General features: G+C 57.3%; 1 protein-coding gene across 2 annotated transcripts in view; it reads left to right on the plus strand.

Annotated features, from left to right (window-relative positions):
- The first annotated feature begins 2873 nt into the window (after nucleotides 1–2873).
- The window catches only part of SIM2 (SIM bHLH transcription factor 2), a 43992-nt gene continuing 31231 nt past the window's right edge, over nucleotides 2874–15634 (plus strand). For both annotated transcript variants that reach the window (XM_068545770.1, XM_068545771.1), the window contains exons 1-3: nucleotides 2874–3048; nucleotides 11396–11478; nucleotides 14510–14599. In XM_068545770.1, coding sequence (XP_068401871.1) covers nucleotides 2874–3048; nucleotides 11396–11478; nucleotides 14510–14599 — 348 coding nt within the window. The remainder of the gene's footprint in view (nucleotides 3049–11395; nucleotides 11479–14509; nucleotides 14600–15634) is intronic.

Raw genomic sequence — 15634 nt, forward strand, 5'->3', positions numbered from 1 at the left:
GGGCACACTGTGGGCCCTAAAGTGCCCCACAGCCAAACATCTGCGAATCTTCAAACGCTCCGTTATGCTACGTCTCACACCACGCGATTCGAACCTGTCTCGCAGATGCAACAACGGCTGCCACTGCTGAAGACCGGGTATCGAGATCTCAAGTACAATTTCCCGTGAAATCCGGGAACTTTGGTTTAAGGAACGTTTCTGTTCCTGTTACTTGTCGAGTTTCTCCCACTTCCACTTAACCATGTTTCTGCGATCTGGGTAATCCCTTTCAAGCCCAGGAGGAATTCTCCCGGGTCCATAATTGAGGATCGGAAATCGTGGGGGTGAGGGAAGCCTTAAATCCTCCCGAAGCCAGGAAGGTGCCGGAGCGCACACGGGGGCGGCCTGAGCAAGCGGCGGCGGGGCCCAGCCGGCAATCCCTTACCCCCTGGAGCTCCTTCTCCCGGAAGCTGGGAGACCACAGCTGTCCCCGCAGCGGGGTGCTGGACTCCGGGCGGGGAAGCGGGCCGGGAGCCTTGCGTTTGGCCACTGCGTACCCGAGCCGCTCGCGCGCCCCACCCCCGACCCTCTGCGAGCACGGCTGGAAAAAGGAAAGCGCTCCTGGGTCCGAAACCCCAAGGAAAAGTGCTGGTTCCTACGTGCGCCCGGCATTTGGTGGGGAGGCACCAACTCCTAAGCTCGCGCGGCTCGGTGGTTTCGAGCAAGGCCACGGCTGTGGGTTCCGCAGGGCGCCGGGGCAGGTGAGGCCGAGCCGGGGTCTGCGCACGCTGTCCTGCCCACCGAGGGAACTACGACGCCTCCAACGCCATCGAACTTCTGACCTTCAAAGGGGTCCCTGGAAAGGGTCAGGAGCGCCTGCTGCCGACAAGGTCGCCGTAGGCCCTGCCCTCGAGACGCGGGGGAGGGAGGCGAGTACCAAGTCATTGTAATGGCAGTGAGCGCGCGGAGCCGCAGGCTCTTCCCGGGCTGGGGGCGAGAGAAGGCACCTCGACGGAGATCCTAGCGCTGGGCCCCAAGGCTCCGGCGTCTCCCCTCCCTCGCTGACCTCCAGATCAGGCTCCCACAGCCTACAGCCTCGGCACGCGTCCGAGGGACCCCAGGACCCCGCGCCCTGCGTCCACTGCGGCTGCCCTCTGACCCCGCGCGCCAGGAAGCTGGAGTCCTCCCAGAGCATGCGTCCACACCGCGTCCGGAGGGCTCGGGCTTCTAGAAGGGAAGGGATGGGGGGCTACCTCGTGGCCGGGGTAGCTAGGAGGATCCTCCGGGGTTGCAGGCACAGGGTCGGGGTGGGGTGGGGTATACTCGAGGTCCAGTGTGGCCCTGAGGGAAAGCGCCGGGACGCCCTACGGCCGGCCGCGTCTCCGACTGCGCCTCCCTACGCCAACTGCCTCCTGCCCGCATCACCCTGGCCACCACGAACGCTTGTCCGATGACCCTCGCTCGGTGCTCCTCGCCCTGAAGCACCCGCCTCAGCCGGCTTCCCTGAAATTCCTGCCGCACTGGATCGGGCTTCAGGGACGGGTACTATTGGGCCCTGTTCCCGCCGCTGCCCTGGGCAAGGCCTCACCGGTAGGTTCGGCTCCTCCGCCCCTCTCTCCGTCCGATCCGCGCGTCCCCGCGGCCTCCAACCCCTCCGGGGAAGGCGCCAATCTCCTTTCGCTCTACCGTTTACAGGAGAGAAAGGGCATAAGGGTCACTTCCGAGCCCTACTCGCGCCGCTTCCTGGGGAGGGGGGTGGTCCTTCCCCTCCGGCCTCCCCCACCACCACCACTTTCGGCTCTCGGACCTGCAAACTGGGGAGAGCGAGGGCTCGGGGCCCGCGCGGGCTCGGAGGACTCAGTCCTCCTCCGCAGGGCACTCAGACAGCGCCCGCCCAGTACCTGCGCGGGAGCCACAGAGGAGGTCTCCGCACCGCTTCCTCCCTCCCTTCCTCCTCCGCCCCTCCCCGCCGCTCCTCCTAGCGCCCAGGTCCCGCGACCCGCTCGCCAGAGCCGGTCCCCGCCGCGCGCCCTGTGCCCTCACCGCGATTTCCTCGAGGCCGGGAGCGCGCGGGTCTCTCCTGGGAGAGTCCCTGGAGGCAGCGACGTGGAGGCGCGCCTGTGACTCCGGGGCCGCGGTGGGGTCGGTAGGCGAGATTGGCCGCCCCCGCCCCCGCCGCGGTCCCTCCCCCCCTTCCTGCCCCCCCTCCCCCCCGGGCCGCGGCGGCCGAGTGCTCCGCCCGAAGGCGGGTCCGCCATAAACAAACGCGGCTCGGTTGCACGTGGACCGCTGAGCTTCTGCGCCTCGCGACAGATCGCAGGCTCCGGGCGCCGCATCTCCAGGCACAGGGAACCGCCAGGGAGGGCAGGAGAGCGCACCCGGGCCGGGCCCCAGCCGCGTCCGCTCCCCTCCCGCTCCATGGCTCCGCAGCCGCAGCCGCCCGTGCCGTCCTCCAGCCCGGAGGGGCCTCGCGGCAGCGGGTACGAACACCCGGTCAAGGACTAAACCGCACCGCCGCCTCCTCGCCGGCCGCTCTCCACCCCTAAGGAAAGCCGAGGCAGGGGAGACAAGAGGGAGAAAGGAAGAGCGAGCCGAAGCGAGCGGGAAGCCAGGGCTCTGGTCGCCGCGGAACAGTCCGGCCCGGAGGAGGCTGCGCCCGGGGCGGTGGCGGGAGGAGCGCGGGGCGGCGCCCCCGGGTTGCGCCGAGCTCCCGGCCCACGGCTGCAGAGAGGCGTCTTGGTGCCCCTGGTCGGCCCCACGCACCTGCCCGCGGCCGGCGCCCCACGCTCACCTGGTCTGCGGGGCCCCCTTCCCCATCGCCGCCGCTGCAGCCAGAGCGGAGCTCCGCGGGCCTGGAGCACGGCCGGGTCTAATATGCCCGGAGCCGAGGCGCGATGAAGGAGAAGTCCAAGAATGCGGCCAAGACCAGGAGGGAGAAGGAAAATGGCGAGTTTTATGAGCTGGCCAAGCTGCTCCCGCTGCCATCGGCCATCACCTCGCAGCTGGACAAGGCGTCCATCATCCGACTCACCACGAGCTACCTGAAGATGCGCGCTGTCTTTCCCGAAGGTGAGGCCGCAGGTGGGCGGCCGGGAGCGCTAGGGGACCCAAGCGGGGAGCCAGAGCTGGCCCGGAGGGGCTGCCTGAGCCTTCCGGCCGGTGCCAAAACATCTTGGGGAGGTCGCTCCGGGAACTTCGGGTCCTCCTGGAGAGAGGGGCCAGGGCCCTGGTGACAGAGAGACCAGGCCATCTTCTGGGCCAGGGCTGGGGGGTAGGGGGGGCGAACCAGGGATCGTTCCATGAGCATACTAGTCCAATCTGGTCTTTCTTCTTTCCTGCCTTACTTTCTTCATTTCTTTAACTCCCCCTTTTATTTTTTCCTTCCTACTTTCTTTCTGTGGAGGGGAAGCACAGTGCCCCCCGGGGCCGGAAGTGAAGCGTCTTGCTGGTCCCTGGGAGAGAGTGGAGTACACCGGGAGACCCAGGCCCTGCAGGCCCCAGCTCCCAGCAGAGCACTTGCAGGGACTTGGGCCTCAGACTCGGGCCTCTCAGGTGGTCTCTTCTCTGCTCGCCGTTCTTGGGGCTGGGGCTCTGGAGGTCAGGGTGGGAAAGACTGCTCAAACAGGTGAGCCGAGATGGGGCAGGGGAGAAAGGGAGGCGGTTAATTCGGAAATGGCAGGCGGGCCTGAGCATAGTCTTGTTTTCTAGATTGGATTATAAGCCTGGAGGGGCAGGTGCCGTGGTGGGCAAGGGTCGCCAGGACCCACGGGCCCAGCAGGCTCTCAGTGGTCAGAAGTGGTGGCACACTGGGTGGGCATTCCCTGCCAGCACACGGCCTGTGGGTGACGGTAGCTGCCAGGCGGGCACCTCTGAGCAGCAGGGCTGGAGGAGGCCTGATCACCACCGCATCCCTTTTGGTGTCCTGGTGGTTCTGAACCGACCACCTTCCAATGTCTCTGTCCCCAGCCATGTTGGCTGCGGCCTGGCGGAAGGGATTAGGACGCTTGTCTGAGACGCTCTGCTCCAGCACCCGATGAGCACCCCCCAACCTGAAGGCCGAGGAGCCACTAGAGCTGTGGCAGCCTCTGGAGTATCAGAAGCCAGTGCACGACTAGGGAGACAACTTTAGCTACAGGGCACAGGGAGGGTCGCTGCAGAGCTGCGACAGGTGTCTCTCCAGCGCAGGGCGCCTCCATTAAGGCAGTTCCAGGCCAGGCAATCGACCTAAAGTCAGTAAACTTGGCCTCTTTACGGTGGGCGCCCCTAAGTCTGTTATTTGTAATCGTCTCTGGGTCATAAACTGCCCTTTACACCACCTCCCAGGTGGAGATCCTAGGGCTTGTCTCCCAGCGTGACCTCCAGCTCTGCAGTGTGCTGGCTGGGGAGCCGAGCGCCACTGGACAGGGAGCCGAGGGGGCCAGAAGCGGTGGCCTGTCCTCACCGGAGCCTTCCAGCTGCGCTGTGCGGTCAGGCGGGCACTTTCCTCCCTGGAGCAGGAGCCTGTGACCTGACTGCCACAGCCCAGAGCTCTTAGAAGGGAAAGTTCTTTTCCTTTCCAACCCCGATCAACCGAGGTGCCCCCCTCCCACTCGGAGCTGCGGCCCAGTGGACGCTATTTGTGGGCCCTCCACCGAAGCAGAGATGATTCCTCTCCTGCTGAAGTTTTCAGTGAAAATTAAAGGAGAATTGGGTTTTATAAGAGCCGAGTCTCCTTCCAACCCTGGGAGGAGGGATGGTAACTGGTTTGCTCGGGTGAACCGTTTCTTAATCCACATGCTGCAAAGCAGGTGTGGAGCCCAGACAGGACATAAGCCTTCTCTCCTGTCCCCCTCCCACCCCACTGGAAATACAAATTACAAAGAAATGACCAGAAGAATAAATGATTTCAAGTAAGCCAGAAATTGAGGCCTGGAGAAAGGGGCTAATTGCTAGCCACTTGTTTGGGGATTTCCAGGAAAGCGACTAAAAATTGGGAAGTGGTGTGTATATGCTCCTGCAAATATTAAACTGGGTCTGTAGGTTCCAGCGCTGCGAAGCGAGGCTGCAGGCCTTGGGACCCAGAATTGCTTGGCCCTGAGCAGGTTGCAGGGATGGGCTGGCTGTGGTCTGGCCCCTGAGCACCAGGCCCCTGTGCTTTGTTCCTAGTGGTGTAGTTGAGGGGCGGCCTGGGCGTCTCCTGGGGGTGACCATTGAGATTGGAACTCCAGGAGGGGTCGGGGGAGAATTATGTGGCCCTAGAGTTTTGGAAATAGTCCTGAACCTAAGGGGTCCAGATTCATCCAAAATGGGGAGCAGGCGGTGATCTAGACCGCAGCGGCTCCTGCAGCGCTGAAGCAGGGAGCAGGGGCGCTCGCCTGCACGGTGGGCCAGCAGCCTCCGGACGCCTCCCTGCGCGTCCGGAGGCCTGGGGCCTGCAGACTTTCCCCCTCAAGTCAGTCTGCGACTGGAGAGTAGAGGAGTTGGGTGCCTGGGGCAGAGAAAAAGAAGAGTTTAGAAAGACCTCAATAACGCATAATGACTCGTTCGCCCCTCCCGTGGCTCTGAAGGACGAAGGGTGGGAGCGCGGAAGCAGCATCCGAAACTGATTTAACCTGTTCTCGGGACATTGCGCCAGGGAGGCGGTGCGGGAGGCGGACGGGGCCTGGCGGAGCTGCGAGGGTCTGGACGTGGGCGTCGGGGAGGTGTTAGCGGCCAACCCGGTCCTGCGCCACGGCGGGAACTCCCGGACCTGCTCCGGCTCTCGGCAGCGAACAGAAAGATACCTAGCGGACCCGATGTGCCCAGCGCGGCCTCGCTGTTTTGATAGCCAAGCCGGATCCCTGGGTGAAGAAGAATCTAGAAGCCAAGTTAGGACTTTGGGAGTTCGAAAATGAAGAGCACAGTCCGAAGGAACCACAGGAATCGCCAGGCTAACCCTCAGTATTTGAGGAAATTGAGGCCTGAGAGGGGCGGGCCTTTCCCAAGGTCCCCCGCGAGGGCAGGGCAGGCGGGAAGGCCGCTGTGTCCCCTGTGCTTCTGTGCACAGGAGAGGCCGCTGGCCTCGACTCCTTTCATCCCGAGACCCCCCAGGCAGGAGGAGAGAAAGAGGAGCTCGGAGAAGCCCCAGGGCAGGGGCAGAGAGGCGACTGGAGCCAGGCGGACACTCCGCGGGGAGGCCAGTCCACAAGCTTGGGGGTGCTGGCAAGCCAGACACCGGTTCAAGTCTCGGCTCTGTCAAGCTGCCCCGCTGGGCCTCTGTCTCCTTGTCTGTAAAATGGGCCCATTAGCACCTCCATCGCTGCGCAGGGTTCCCGGGATCGGGTATGAGGAAGCAGGCGGGCGCAGGTGGAAATCTACCATGTTCTTACTCCAGTTGGTCCTTCCTGTGAGCTCACTGCCTTCCTTGGGCCAGATGCGACCTTAACGGTGGCGCGCCCCACTCGGTGGACCTCCGGGACTCACTGCCTGGAGTTGGAAGATGAGCGGTTTTCTGGGCTTCCACCGTTTTCTCCCCTTTAACTGCAAACTGAGAAGTGGAAGGAAGAAGGGCAGGGAAGAGGGCAGGAGAGCAAGGCTGGCTGTGGCAGTGGATTCGGAATTGAAAGCTTAGTGAGTTAATGTGGTTGGGAAGGCCTGCTACTCACAGGGCTCAGGGAAACGCTGGGGCCCAGGGTCTCCCTGCCCTCTTTGCAGCGTGGCCTTCACTTCTGGAGAGGGGGCACTTTGGAAACACAGAAGCACCCGGGGTGGGAGAAGTCTGCTGCTCTCTGGCCATAGCTGCATGGTGACCACGCTGGGCAGGATGCAGGGCAAGTTCCGCCATCTGGTGACCCACGCTGGGCCTCAGGAGGTACAAGTCAGAGCTGCGGGAGCTCCCCGGCCAATCACCAGGGTTAGGCCTCTTCCTAGGAGCTGGGGTTCCTGTGCTCAGCTGTGGGGCAGAGGGTGGCCTCGCCTCTGGGCACTTGTACAGAAAGGGCTCGAGGAGGGACTGGCTGCAGGTCCCAGCTCAGGAGTGGAGCTGGAAGCTGAGGCTGATCGTGGGAAGAGAACAGAGCCCCTCCTCCCGCTCCCCACCAAGATCCCAGACAGGTGTGGGCAAGAGAGAGGCAGGGCCTGCACCACTCATCACAACCTTTTACTCCAAAGAAGTGAACATGTCACACGCACAGTAAATGGGGTTGGAGGCCTGAATTATTCCAGTGGCTGGATTTGTCTGGGTTTAGATTCGGGCAGAGTCCTTCCCACTCGATGCGTGCGCGCGCACACGCGCGCACACACACACACACACACACACACACCCCTGAGTGCCAAGGGGAGGTGCGGGGGTTGGGGCGGTCCTAGAAATTGTTGTTGGGAATGGAAACGCTTTGATTTAGAGGGTTTGGTGAGGAGAAACTAGCCCTAACCCGACATGGAGTCACATATCCGAGGCCTTTCCCTATCGCAGCCCGAAATAATGTAGTTTTTTTTTTTTTTTAAGTAGACTTATTTTTTTAGAATAAAGTGGGTTTTTACAACCCTCTCCCCGTCTCTACGTGGAAGCCTGCCAGGCTGTGCGCCGGGTCCGGGAGGGAAAGTTCACAGAGGCGGAGCGGGAAGCTCGGCAGTGGTGATGGGAACTGCAGAGTTGCGGGGGGGCCCTGGAGGTTGGGAGCGAGGATGTGGAGCGCGGGCGCCGCAGATTTGGCACCCAGAGGCTAGCGTCCAAGACCGGCTCGGGGCGCTCCGGGGCGCTGACTGGAAGCCTGGCCGGCGCGGCGCTGGCCACGTGCGCTCCTGAGCGCGGGCTCGGCCGAGGCACCCTCCCATCCTGCAAGGTCTAAGCGTCAGGCGACCGGGTCTTGGGGCGCTTCCGTTGTCTGTGGTCTGTGCGTGTACAACACTGGCCCCTGGCCAGGCAGGCCGGGCTGGAATCCCCTCCCTTCCCCCACCCAGACCAAACCCTGTCGGGGTGTCTCTACCTACCACCCCCTTCACACCCCCTCTGGGCCGCTGTGCAGCTGTGGGTTTCTAAAAGGGTGCAAAGGCCGGGCTTTTCAGGGACCCAGTGACCGCGAACCACTCCAAGGCCGGAAGAGGACTGAATTGCCACCATTTTAGATACCCAAGGTTGCCCTCGGGGAAGTGTGAGAACCGCTGTCCATCCTGGAAGTTCTTATCCAAGTCTAGACCCTTCTCTGGGGCAGGACCCATTGGTCACTGGCCACAGTGAGTCCTGCTCCCGGGTCCAGAGGAAGGAGCGAACCTCACTGCCTCCTTCAGGTCTCAACTCGTGTGTCCCCCTCATCTGACCGGGTGACCCTATCTCACAGCGAGGGAACCCCTCCACAGCGTCCCCTTTACTGGGAAATCAGATCGTTTGTGTGATTTGATGTTTATGGTCTGTGACCTGCACCTGGCTGAGGACCTGGTACAGCAGGCACCCAAGAGCTGTTTGTTGACTGACTGACTGAGCACCCAGAGAGGAGGGACCATATTTAGATAGCTTCTGTGGTGGGCAGGGCCTGACGGGGTTTAAACCAAACAGTCCGCTCGCTGAGTGTGGGTACAAGTGCAAGCACCCACAAACCCTTGGAGGCAGAGGGGAAACGGGGACACTTGGCTCCCTTTCCCTCTGACCTAGTGGCTGACCCCCCTCCCCAGTGACCTGGCCATCTGGATTCCCAGTAGCAGGGAGTGCCCATCTGATTCCCCTATTGACACATGTAGGGCAAGCAGGACCCCAAACCCTGGCCGGAAACCGCAGGCCAGGTTTGGAACCTCCCCCGCCTTGCTCCCCTGCAGTCACTGGGATGGGGTGGGCTGGGGATTTCCCAGAATCAGGCAAGACAGACCACCAATGGCTGATAACCTTGGAGGAGCTTAGCGCAGTCTTTTCTTACACTCCTTCCCTCATTTTTCTAACAAATAAAGCCCTTTGTTAGGTCTAGATAAGGGCCACAGGCCTAGTGCCTCACTTTTTCAGGAGTATGTATGGCTTTATAGTAACAAGATGATTTTTTTTGTTACAAACCTTACCTTATTTAGTCTCTGCATTCAGCCCAAAGTAGATTTTTATGGGCCCAGGGAAAAAGTCTCGCCCACAGAGGTTTCTGCTGGAAGAGCTGGCAGCACTATCACCCTGTGAGGTGGCATGGGGGTAGGGATGCTTAAGGAGAGCCTCCCCACCATCCGCCCCCCCTCGTGCCAGGTCCAAATCTCCGCTGGCAAAGCGGAGGCATCAAGAAATAATACGAACAATTATAATGATATAAGAGAACAGGCTTTGAATTATACGGAAAAATTGTCCTGTGCAGCCAACGCACTGTTTGCATGTGAGGCCAGAGCTTTCGACAAGGCTTTTGGGAGACCCAGGCAGGGGAGTTTGGTTTGGGGGGGTCATTCCCAAAGAAGGTGCAGATTTCCCCAGGTCACTGAGCCCCAGGCCCTGTCAGGAGCCAAGGCTGGAGGCGGTGGCCACAGAGAGCTGGGCAAAGGTGGCTTGGCCCAAACCAGGGGTCGGGCCCAGGAGCAGGGTAAAGGACAGTTACAGAGGCACCTTTGTCCATTTTCGGACATCAGAATTCCTGGGCCCTTATTATGTTTTTTCTTCATTCAGGCCCCGGAGGCTTTAAAATTTTGGTTCTTTCCATTTCTGGTTAAATGGAGTCAACGCCACCACCAGTAGGCCGGCCTCTTGGGTGCTGGGGAGGAAGGACCTACCGTGAGAGCCAATGGCCCTATAATATGGTCACTGTGGTCATCCTTGGGAGTGAGAGTGGGGTGGGCAGTGATTTCCTGGGGTTAAAGAGACACCTCCGTTCACGTGCTGGAGTCCGGGGGGTGCGGGGCTGCGATCATATTTGGGAGATCGGAATATGTGGAAATTAGCCTCTTCCTTATGGGGAGACCAGGATAAACCCCTAATTCCAGAGCCCAGGAGGAGAATTAAAGGCCATCCCTTCCTTAGTTGCGTAATAGAAGTTGCCGAAAGAAGGGTCTCCAAAGTCTCTGCGGGGGCCCTGGGCCTGGAGGTGCTCTGGGCTGGGCGGCACCCAGGCCCTCGGGGTGCGTTTTCCGCCCGCTAGGATCAAGGGCTCCAGAAGCCGCGATGCCCCGGGCGGCCCAGGGACAGTGGGGAGACCCAGGGTGCCTGCGCGACGCTCTCCGGAAACCCACTCGCCGCCGCCTGCCTGGAGGGGCTTTTCGGTCTCGGGAATGGGCCTCGGATTCGCTCCGGCCCCTGGTCGCACACTTCCGGGAGCAGCGCGCAGGGGACCGGTCAGACCCGCAATTCTGGCGGGAGGGGAGACGGACGCGCCCGCGCCACCCACAGCTCACCCGCAGGGTCGCAGCCCTGGTGGGAGGCGCGCGAGGGGCCTAGAGCCTGGGGGGCGTTCTTCGCGGGGCTGCGGGGGGCGTTGCTAGGACTGCGGTCCTCGGTCTTTGCGGCTTCGCGCCCGGCCCGCGGCGCCCGCTGGAGGGTTTCGGGCCAGGCCGCCAGCAGGACTTCAGGGAGCGGCTGGGGTTCTCCCAGCTGGCGCTTAGCGCCGCAATCTCACCCGGCTTTCCTGCTTCCTCCCGGGCGTGCAGGCAAAGCCTGGGATCTCCGGGGTCACGGCAGCTGAGCCGAGGGCGCAGGGGAGAGATGTTCTCTCGAGCTGGGCTGCCTTGGCCCTGGTGCGCCTTCTGAAACACTGGTGGCCTTCGGGGAGGTGGTGGGGAGCAACGGAGGCCTTGGAAGGACAGTTAAGAAGCGGAAGGGCTGCGAGACCCCAATTATGTGCCAACAAACACCTCCCAGTTACCGTCTAGTATACACATGGCTCTCCCCGCCTTCGACCCGTACCCCGCCCGCCGCCGGCGACTTAGGAGTTCGCCTTCTGGAAGCCCCCAGGTAACCCCTTCCCAGGCTGTAGCTCTTGGATTGGAAGAGGGTGGGCGCTCCTGGGGCCCCAGTGAGGGCTGGAGAGTCCGGGGCGGGGGAGGGGAGAGATTACAGGGGGTTGAAAAAGTTTTGGTTTGTTTGTTTTGTTGTTTTAATGCCGGAAAAGCTGCCTCCAGGACGGCGAGGGCTTTACGTTCGGGCCTCTCTGTCTTTGGGAAAGTGCATGGCTGCCGGCGGCGCGGGGAAGGGAGAGAGGAAGGACCCTTGGGGGAATATTTACTGGTCAAATCGATATCCCCGTCTGGCTACGAGGATGGCCGATTTCAAAGCAAATTAGATTACTTTGTGGCATTTCAAATAAAACGGCAATTTCAGAGCCGTGAGCACGCGGGCGACCCAAGGGAGCTGTGGGCCTGGCCGGCTTGGACCCAAGGCCTCGGCGGGAATTTCTCCTCTGGCCTTTTCCTTTTTAATCGAAGGCAAAGGGGCGACGGCCGGCGGGGCGCCGGGTGCTGAGGCCTCTGGCTGGGCGCTGCTGTTTACCGGTTTGCTTTATTCCCCGTCCAGGTTTAGGAGACGCGTGGGGACAGCCGAGCCGCGCGGGGCCCCTGGACAGCGTCGCCAAGGAGCTGGGATCGCACCTGCTGCAGGTAGTAGGGCCGCCGCGGGGTGAAAAGCGCCGCCGCCGCCACCAACGGCCCTGGCCCGCGCCCGGGTAGGGGCTCCCTTCCGACCCCACCGCCTCAGTCTCCAGGGGTCCCTCCTCAAGGAGCCCCGGGCGGATCCACAGGCCGCCCCCAGGCTGCAGAGGTCTCCCGAGGCAGCGATCGGACTTCGGGCCAATTCTCCCCAACTCCCCTCGGAGGGCCGGGACTGCGTGTGGATCCCGGTCAACCCGGGCAGCCTCAGGCCAGCCCCCCATCAACCCCACACCTGGCACCCTCTCCCCCGCCCCAGCCCCAGGACTCTCTAGCCCACGAGACCTAGGCCGAAGGGCGCCCCTGGGTGTGGTTAAGTCCTCTCCAACCTTACTTCCTTCGGCAAACTTTTATGGAGCTCTTGCTCTGCGCCAGACGCTGTGCCAGGCGCCGGAGCCAAAGAAGGAGTGATCTGGCTGCTCTGAGTCAGAGGGAGGCAGCCTAAAGCGTCTGACGATTGTGTGTGTCTGGAGAGGTTGCAATAGAGGAGAGACAGCATCAATAATTGAGTATTAGCAGTTCACATTTACTGAGAGTTTGCTACCGGCCAGAAGCTGTTCTAAATCTTACTATATCATCTCTCTTCACCAGCCACCTAGAGTGTGTTCTATTTGTAACTGCATTTTTTCAGAGCAAGAAGTTGAGGCACAGAAAGGTTAAGCAACATGCCTGAGGTTCCACTTGCTAGTGGTGGAGCCTTGTTCAACTCAAGTGGCCCAGCTCACGACATGGTGCGACCTCCGGGGTCACCTGGCTCACGGAGGAAGTCCTTGCTTGGTTTGTGTCAGCCGCTTAGCGCCCCAGCCCGGAGCCATTCAGTCCGCGGTTACTAAACCGCCCCTGACCTCGGATTTCCTTCGCGGTGTGTGGGGCTCGGGTGGGGTAACCGTGCGCACAACCGGCCACTTCCAAGTCCGCGGCTGGCGCTAGGTGGGCACAGAAACGCCTCGTGTCTCGGAATCTTTCAAATGCCCTTTACAGAGCCTCATCAACGACCCGATTCATTCCCCCTCCCGTCATTTGTCTCTGCCACCGAAAAATGCCTACCGAGAGCTATTTTGCATTTCCTCCTTCTATTTTGTGTTTTCTTTATAAGGGGGGAAAAAAAAGTTGGCTACGGAACTCTGTGTCTTGGGTCAGCGAGTCGGCTCCGCGCTTCGAAAAAGCAGATCTTTTCAAAACTCTTTTGCCCCAAATGCCCTAGTGTGATTTATTTTTTTAAATGCATGCGCTGGGGAAGAGAAGATCCCGGGATGTATTTGAAACCCGAGGCTTTTACAACATAAAGCTAGTGGTGTGGGAGCCGGCCGGGAAATGGTACTCTTGGAGCCCTTCCCGCGCGCCCTGCGCTCTGCCCGCAAGCTCGGGTCCGGCTCCGTGCGCGGTATCTTAAGTGTTTGGTGCTCCTACATATTATAAGTGACACTAATATCAGAGACAACTAAGTGCCAGGGAGCTCCAGTGAAAACCTGGCGGCAAAGTCAACGCTCCCAAGTTTCTCCACTGTACATTTATTTAATTCCGGACTGTGTCTGTGGATGGGCGGCTTTGCAGTTAATATACTTGCAAGCGCATTAGGTCGTTTGCAGCTATGAAGGCATAACCAACATTTTCCATTAAAAGTATTATTTTTTAAGCTACCGCCGGCAACTTTCAGAATTTAATTTTGATAACTTTTTCTCTTTTACTCATATGGCTGGCTGTCCGATACTATTTCATTAAATGTATCTCTTTAATGATTTTGGAGTTAAGCAAGAATGCAAAATGTGCCAAAACGTGGGTAACTTCAGAAATTGCTGAATAGTTTATATCTTTGAAAAGGAGTTTAGTTGGGGAAATATTTTGTAGCTGAGTTAGAAACATGAAAGTCGGGCTTATAATCAAGATGTTGATTTCAACCTCAGCACAGGGAAAGCTAATGATAGTTTAGTTGGCAAAGAAGTTTTTGCAGCAAAACTGTATCTGAGACAGCAGAATGTAAGGATATCTTTCAGGTTTCACTTCTACATTCTTTTTAGGCCCCCCTCCAAAGAGGGGGCGGATTTAGAAAAACCAAAGGTAATCTGGTTTCAATTACATGCTGTAAAAATAGAATTTGTGGCCAGAAATTAATTTGGAATATTTTTTATGGGGGCAATGTTGTGGGTTGTATGGGCCTTTCACCAACTTTATTGCTTTTCTTTGGTTCTGGATCTAAAATATGAATGAGTAAATAAAATGCAGTTTCCTTTTTCAAAAATAATTTAGTCTTTTTATCCTTGCCACGCATAAATATAATCATTACCCTTTATTTGACTTAACTACCTCTTATAATTTTACTTTATTTTTTTGAGGGCTAGCCAAGTTAGGCAAAATCAGAATATCATTTAGGTAGCTTTAATTTTTCAGAAATTGATACTTTTTCTCCTTGAATTTTGCAAAGGTTGTCTGATCTCTTGAAGATTCTAAATAATTAATTTTGTAGACATAGTCTGTTAAAAATAACCAGGTATTTTATTTTCTGGGGAGTGGTAGTGTTAGGAATTTATTATTCAAATGGTACTTAGGGATAACTAGAAAATTGTGGCAAATAAAGCATATGTTCTAGTGGTATAAACGGCTGCCAATTATGACATGAAATGGTCTATACAGTGGTAGCTTTTCCTCTAAGTACCACAGAACTCCGGATTTGTGCTAAGTGCTAAAATAACCCCAACAATAAAGCTACTACGTTTAAACTGAGCATGATAGGAATTCTCAAATGTTTTGCATGATTTTTGTGATGTAGATGTAAGACTGTTTTTAAAGTCCTTTAAAAGCATTTGAGAGCCTGGCTGGGGAACTAAACCTATAGTCCTTCTCATGGCCCCGGGGCGCCGTTTCTGCATTTAACAATATACGTTGTTATAATACTTCATACATTTCTCCATCCCAGTGCCAGTACAATGATCAGATTTAACTCTAATGTCTATTATCTCTTACTCTGATGCTTTTTCTTTTACAGACTTTGGATGGATTTGTTTTTGTGGTAGCATCTGACGGCAAAATCATGTATATTTCGGAAACAGCTTCTGTACATTTAGGCTTGTCCCAGGTGGGTATTGTCTAATTTTATGTACAACCAAGATAATAAGTTAAGCGTTGGCGGATCTTGACAGCCTTACCCAACTTGAAAATGAGTCTGTTCTAGTGTCTACTTTCGTGCCTGAACGTAATCCAAAATTACAAAATCGTCTTTTTCGGCCGGCCCGCGGGGCTTTTCTTCTCCGTGTTATGTTTCACTTTTCTACTTTCTTTTTCCTTTGGGGCTAATGCCTCATAATGTCTTTGCAACAGTCAGCCTTGTCCAATAGCCTGGACTCTGCTTATACAGTAAAGTTCTCTGCCGCTAACAAGAGCTTCACAAAGGGAGATTTTTCAGTCCACGCTTGATGGTCTGCACGTGGTATTGTGAGTTGCTATGAAAGAGAGGCAAGCTGATGTAGAACATGGATTTTATGCAGAATGTGCTTTGGGGAGAGAGAAAAGGGGGGGTAGATTTATGAGTGTTCACATGGAATTCAGGGTAATTTTTCCTGAGTTTTTCCAGTTCAGTGGTCGTTTCAGTAAAGCATTTTATATGCTTGTGATAGAAACTCATAAAACTCAGTTTACTACTGTTTTGCACAGCAAGGTCCTGGTTTCTTTAGAACATTTAAATATTACCGATTTTTCTGGAACTGTCTTCTAAAAAGGGGTTCATTCCCTAGAGGAGAGAGGTGCACTGTTTTCTCTATCCCGTCAAGCCAAGGGTTTGGTAGAGGATTTGGCTGCTTGTCTGGGCTGTGGCCAGTCTGGATGGTGGGAGAGTCTACTGATTGTTGCCATTCACATTTCTGATTTAACAAGCATGGATCATGATTCTAAGAGTCACATTGTTTTATACATATAGGGGCTAAATGTTTCTTTACATTGTGAATTATCAGAGTGCTTTTTTTCATTACAACTGAAGACACACTAGAATTAATTAGATCCAGGAAATGGGCTCCCAGGAGGCACATGAATAATCTGTACTGCACCAGCCTCCTCCTGTAGTTAAGCCAAAATAAAACATGCCAATTAAAGTGGCTTGGGCTTTCTCATTGAAAAA

This window comes from Eschrichtius robustus, chromosome 6 (assembly GCF_028021215.1).
Source record: "Eschrichtius robustus isolate mEscRob2 chromosome 6, mEscRob2.pri, whole genome shotgun sequence".
In the NCBI taxonomy this organism is placed as follows: Eukaryota; Metazoa; Chordata; class Mammalia; order Artiodactyla; family Eschrichtiidae; genus Eschrichtius; species Eschrichtius robustus.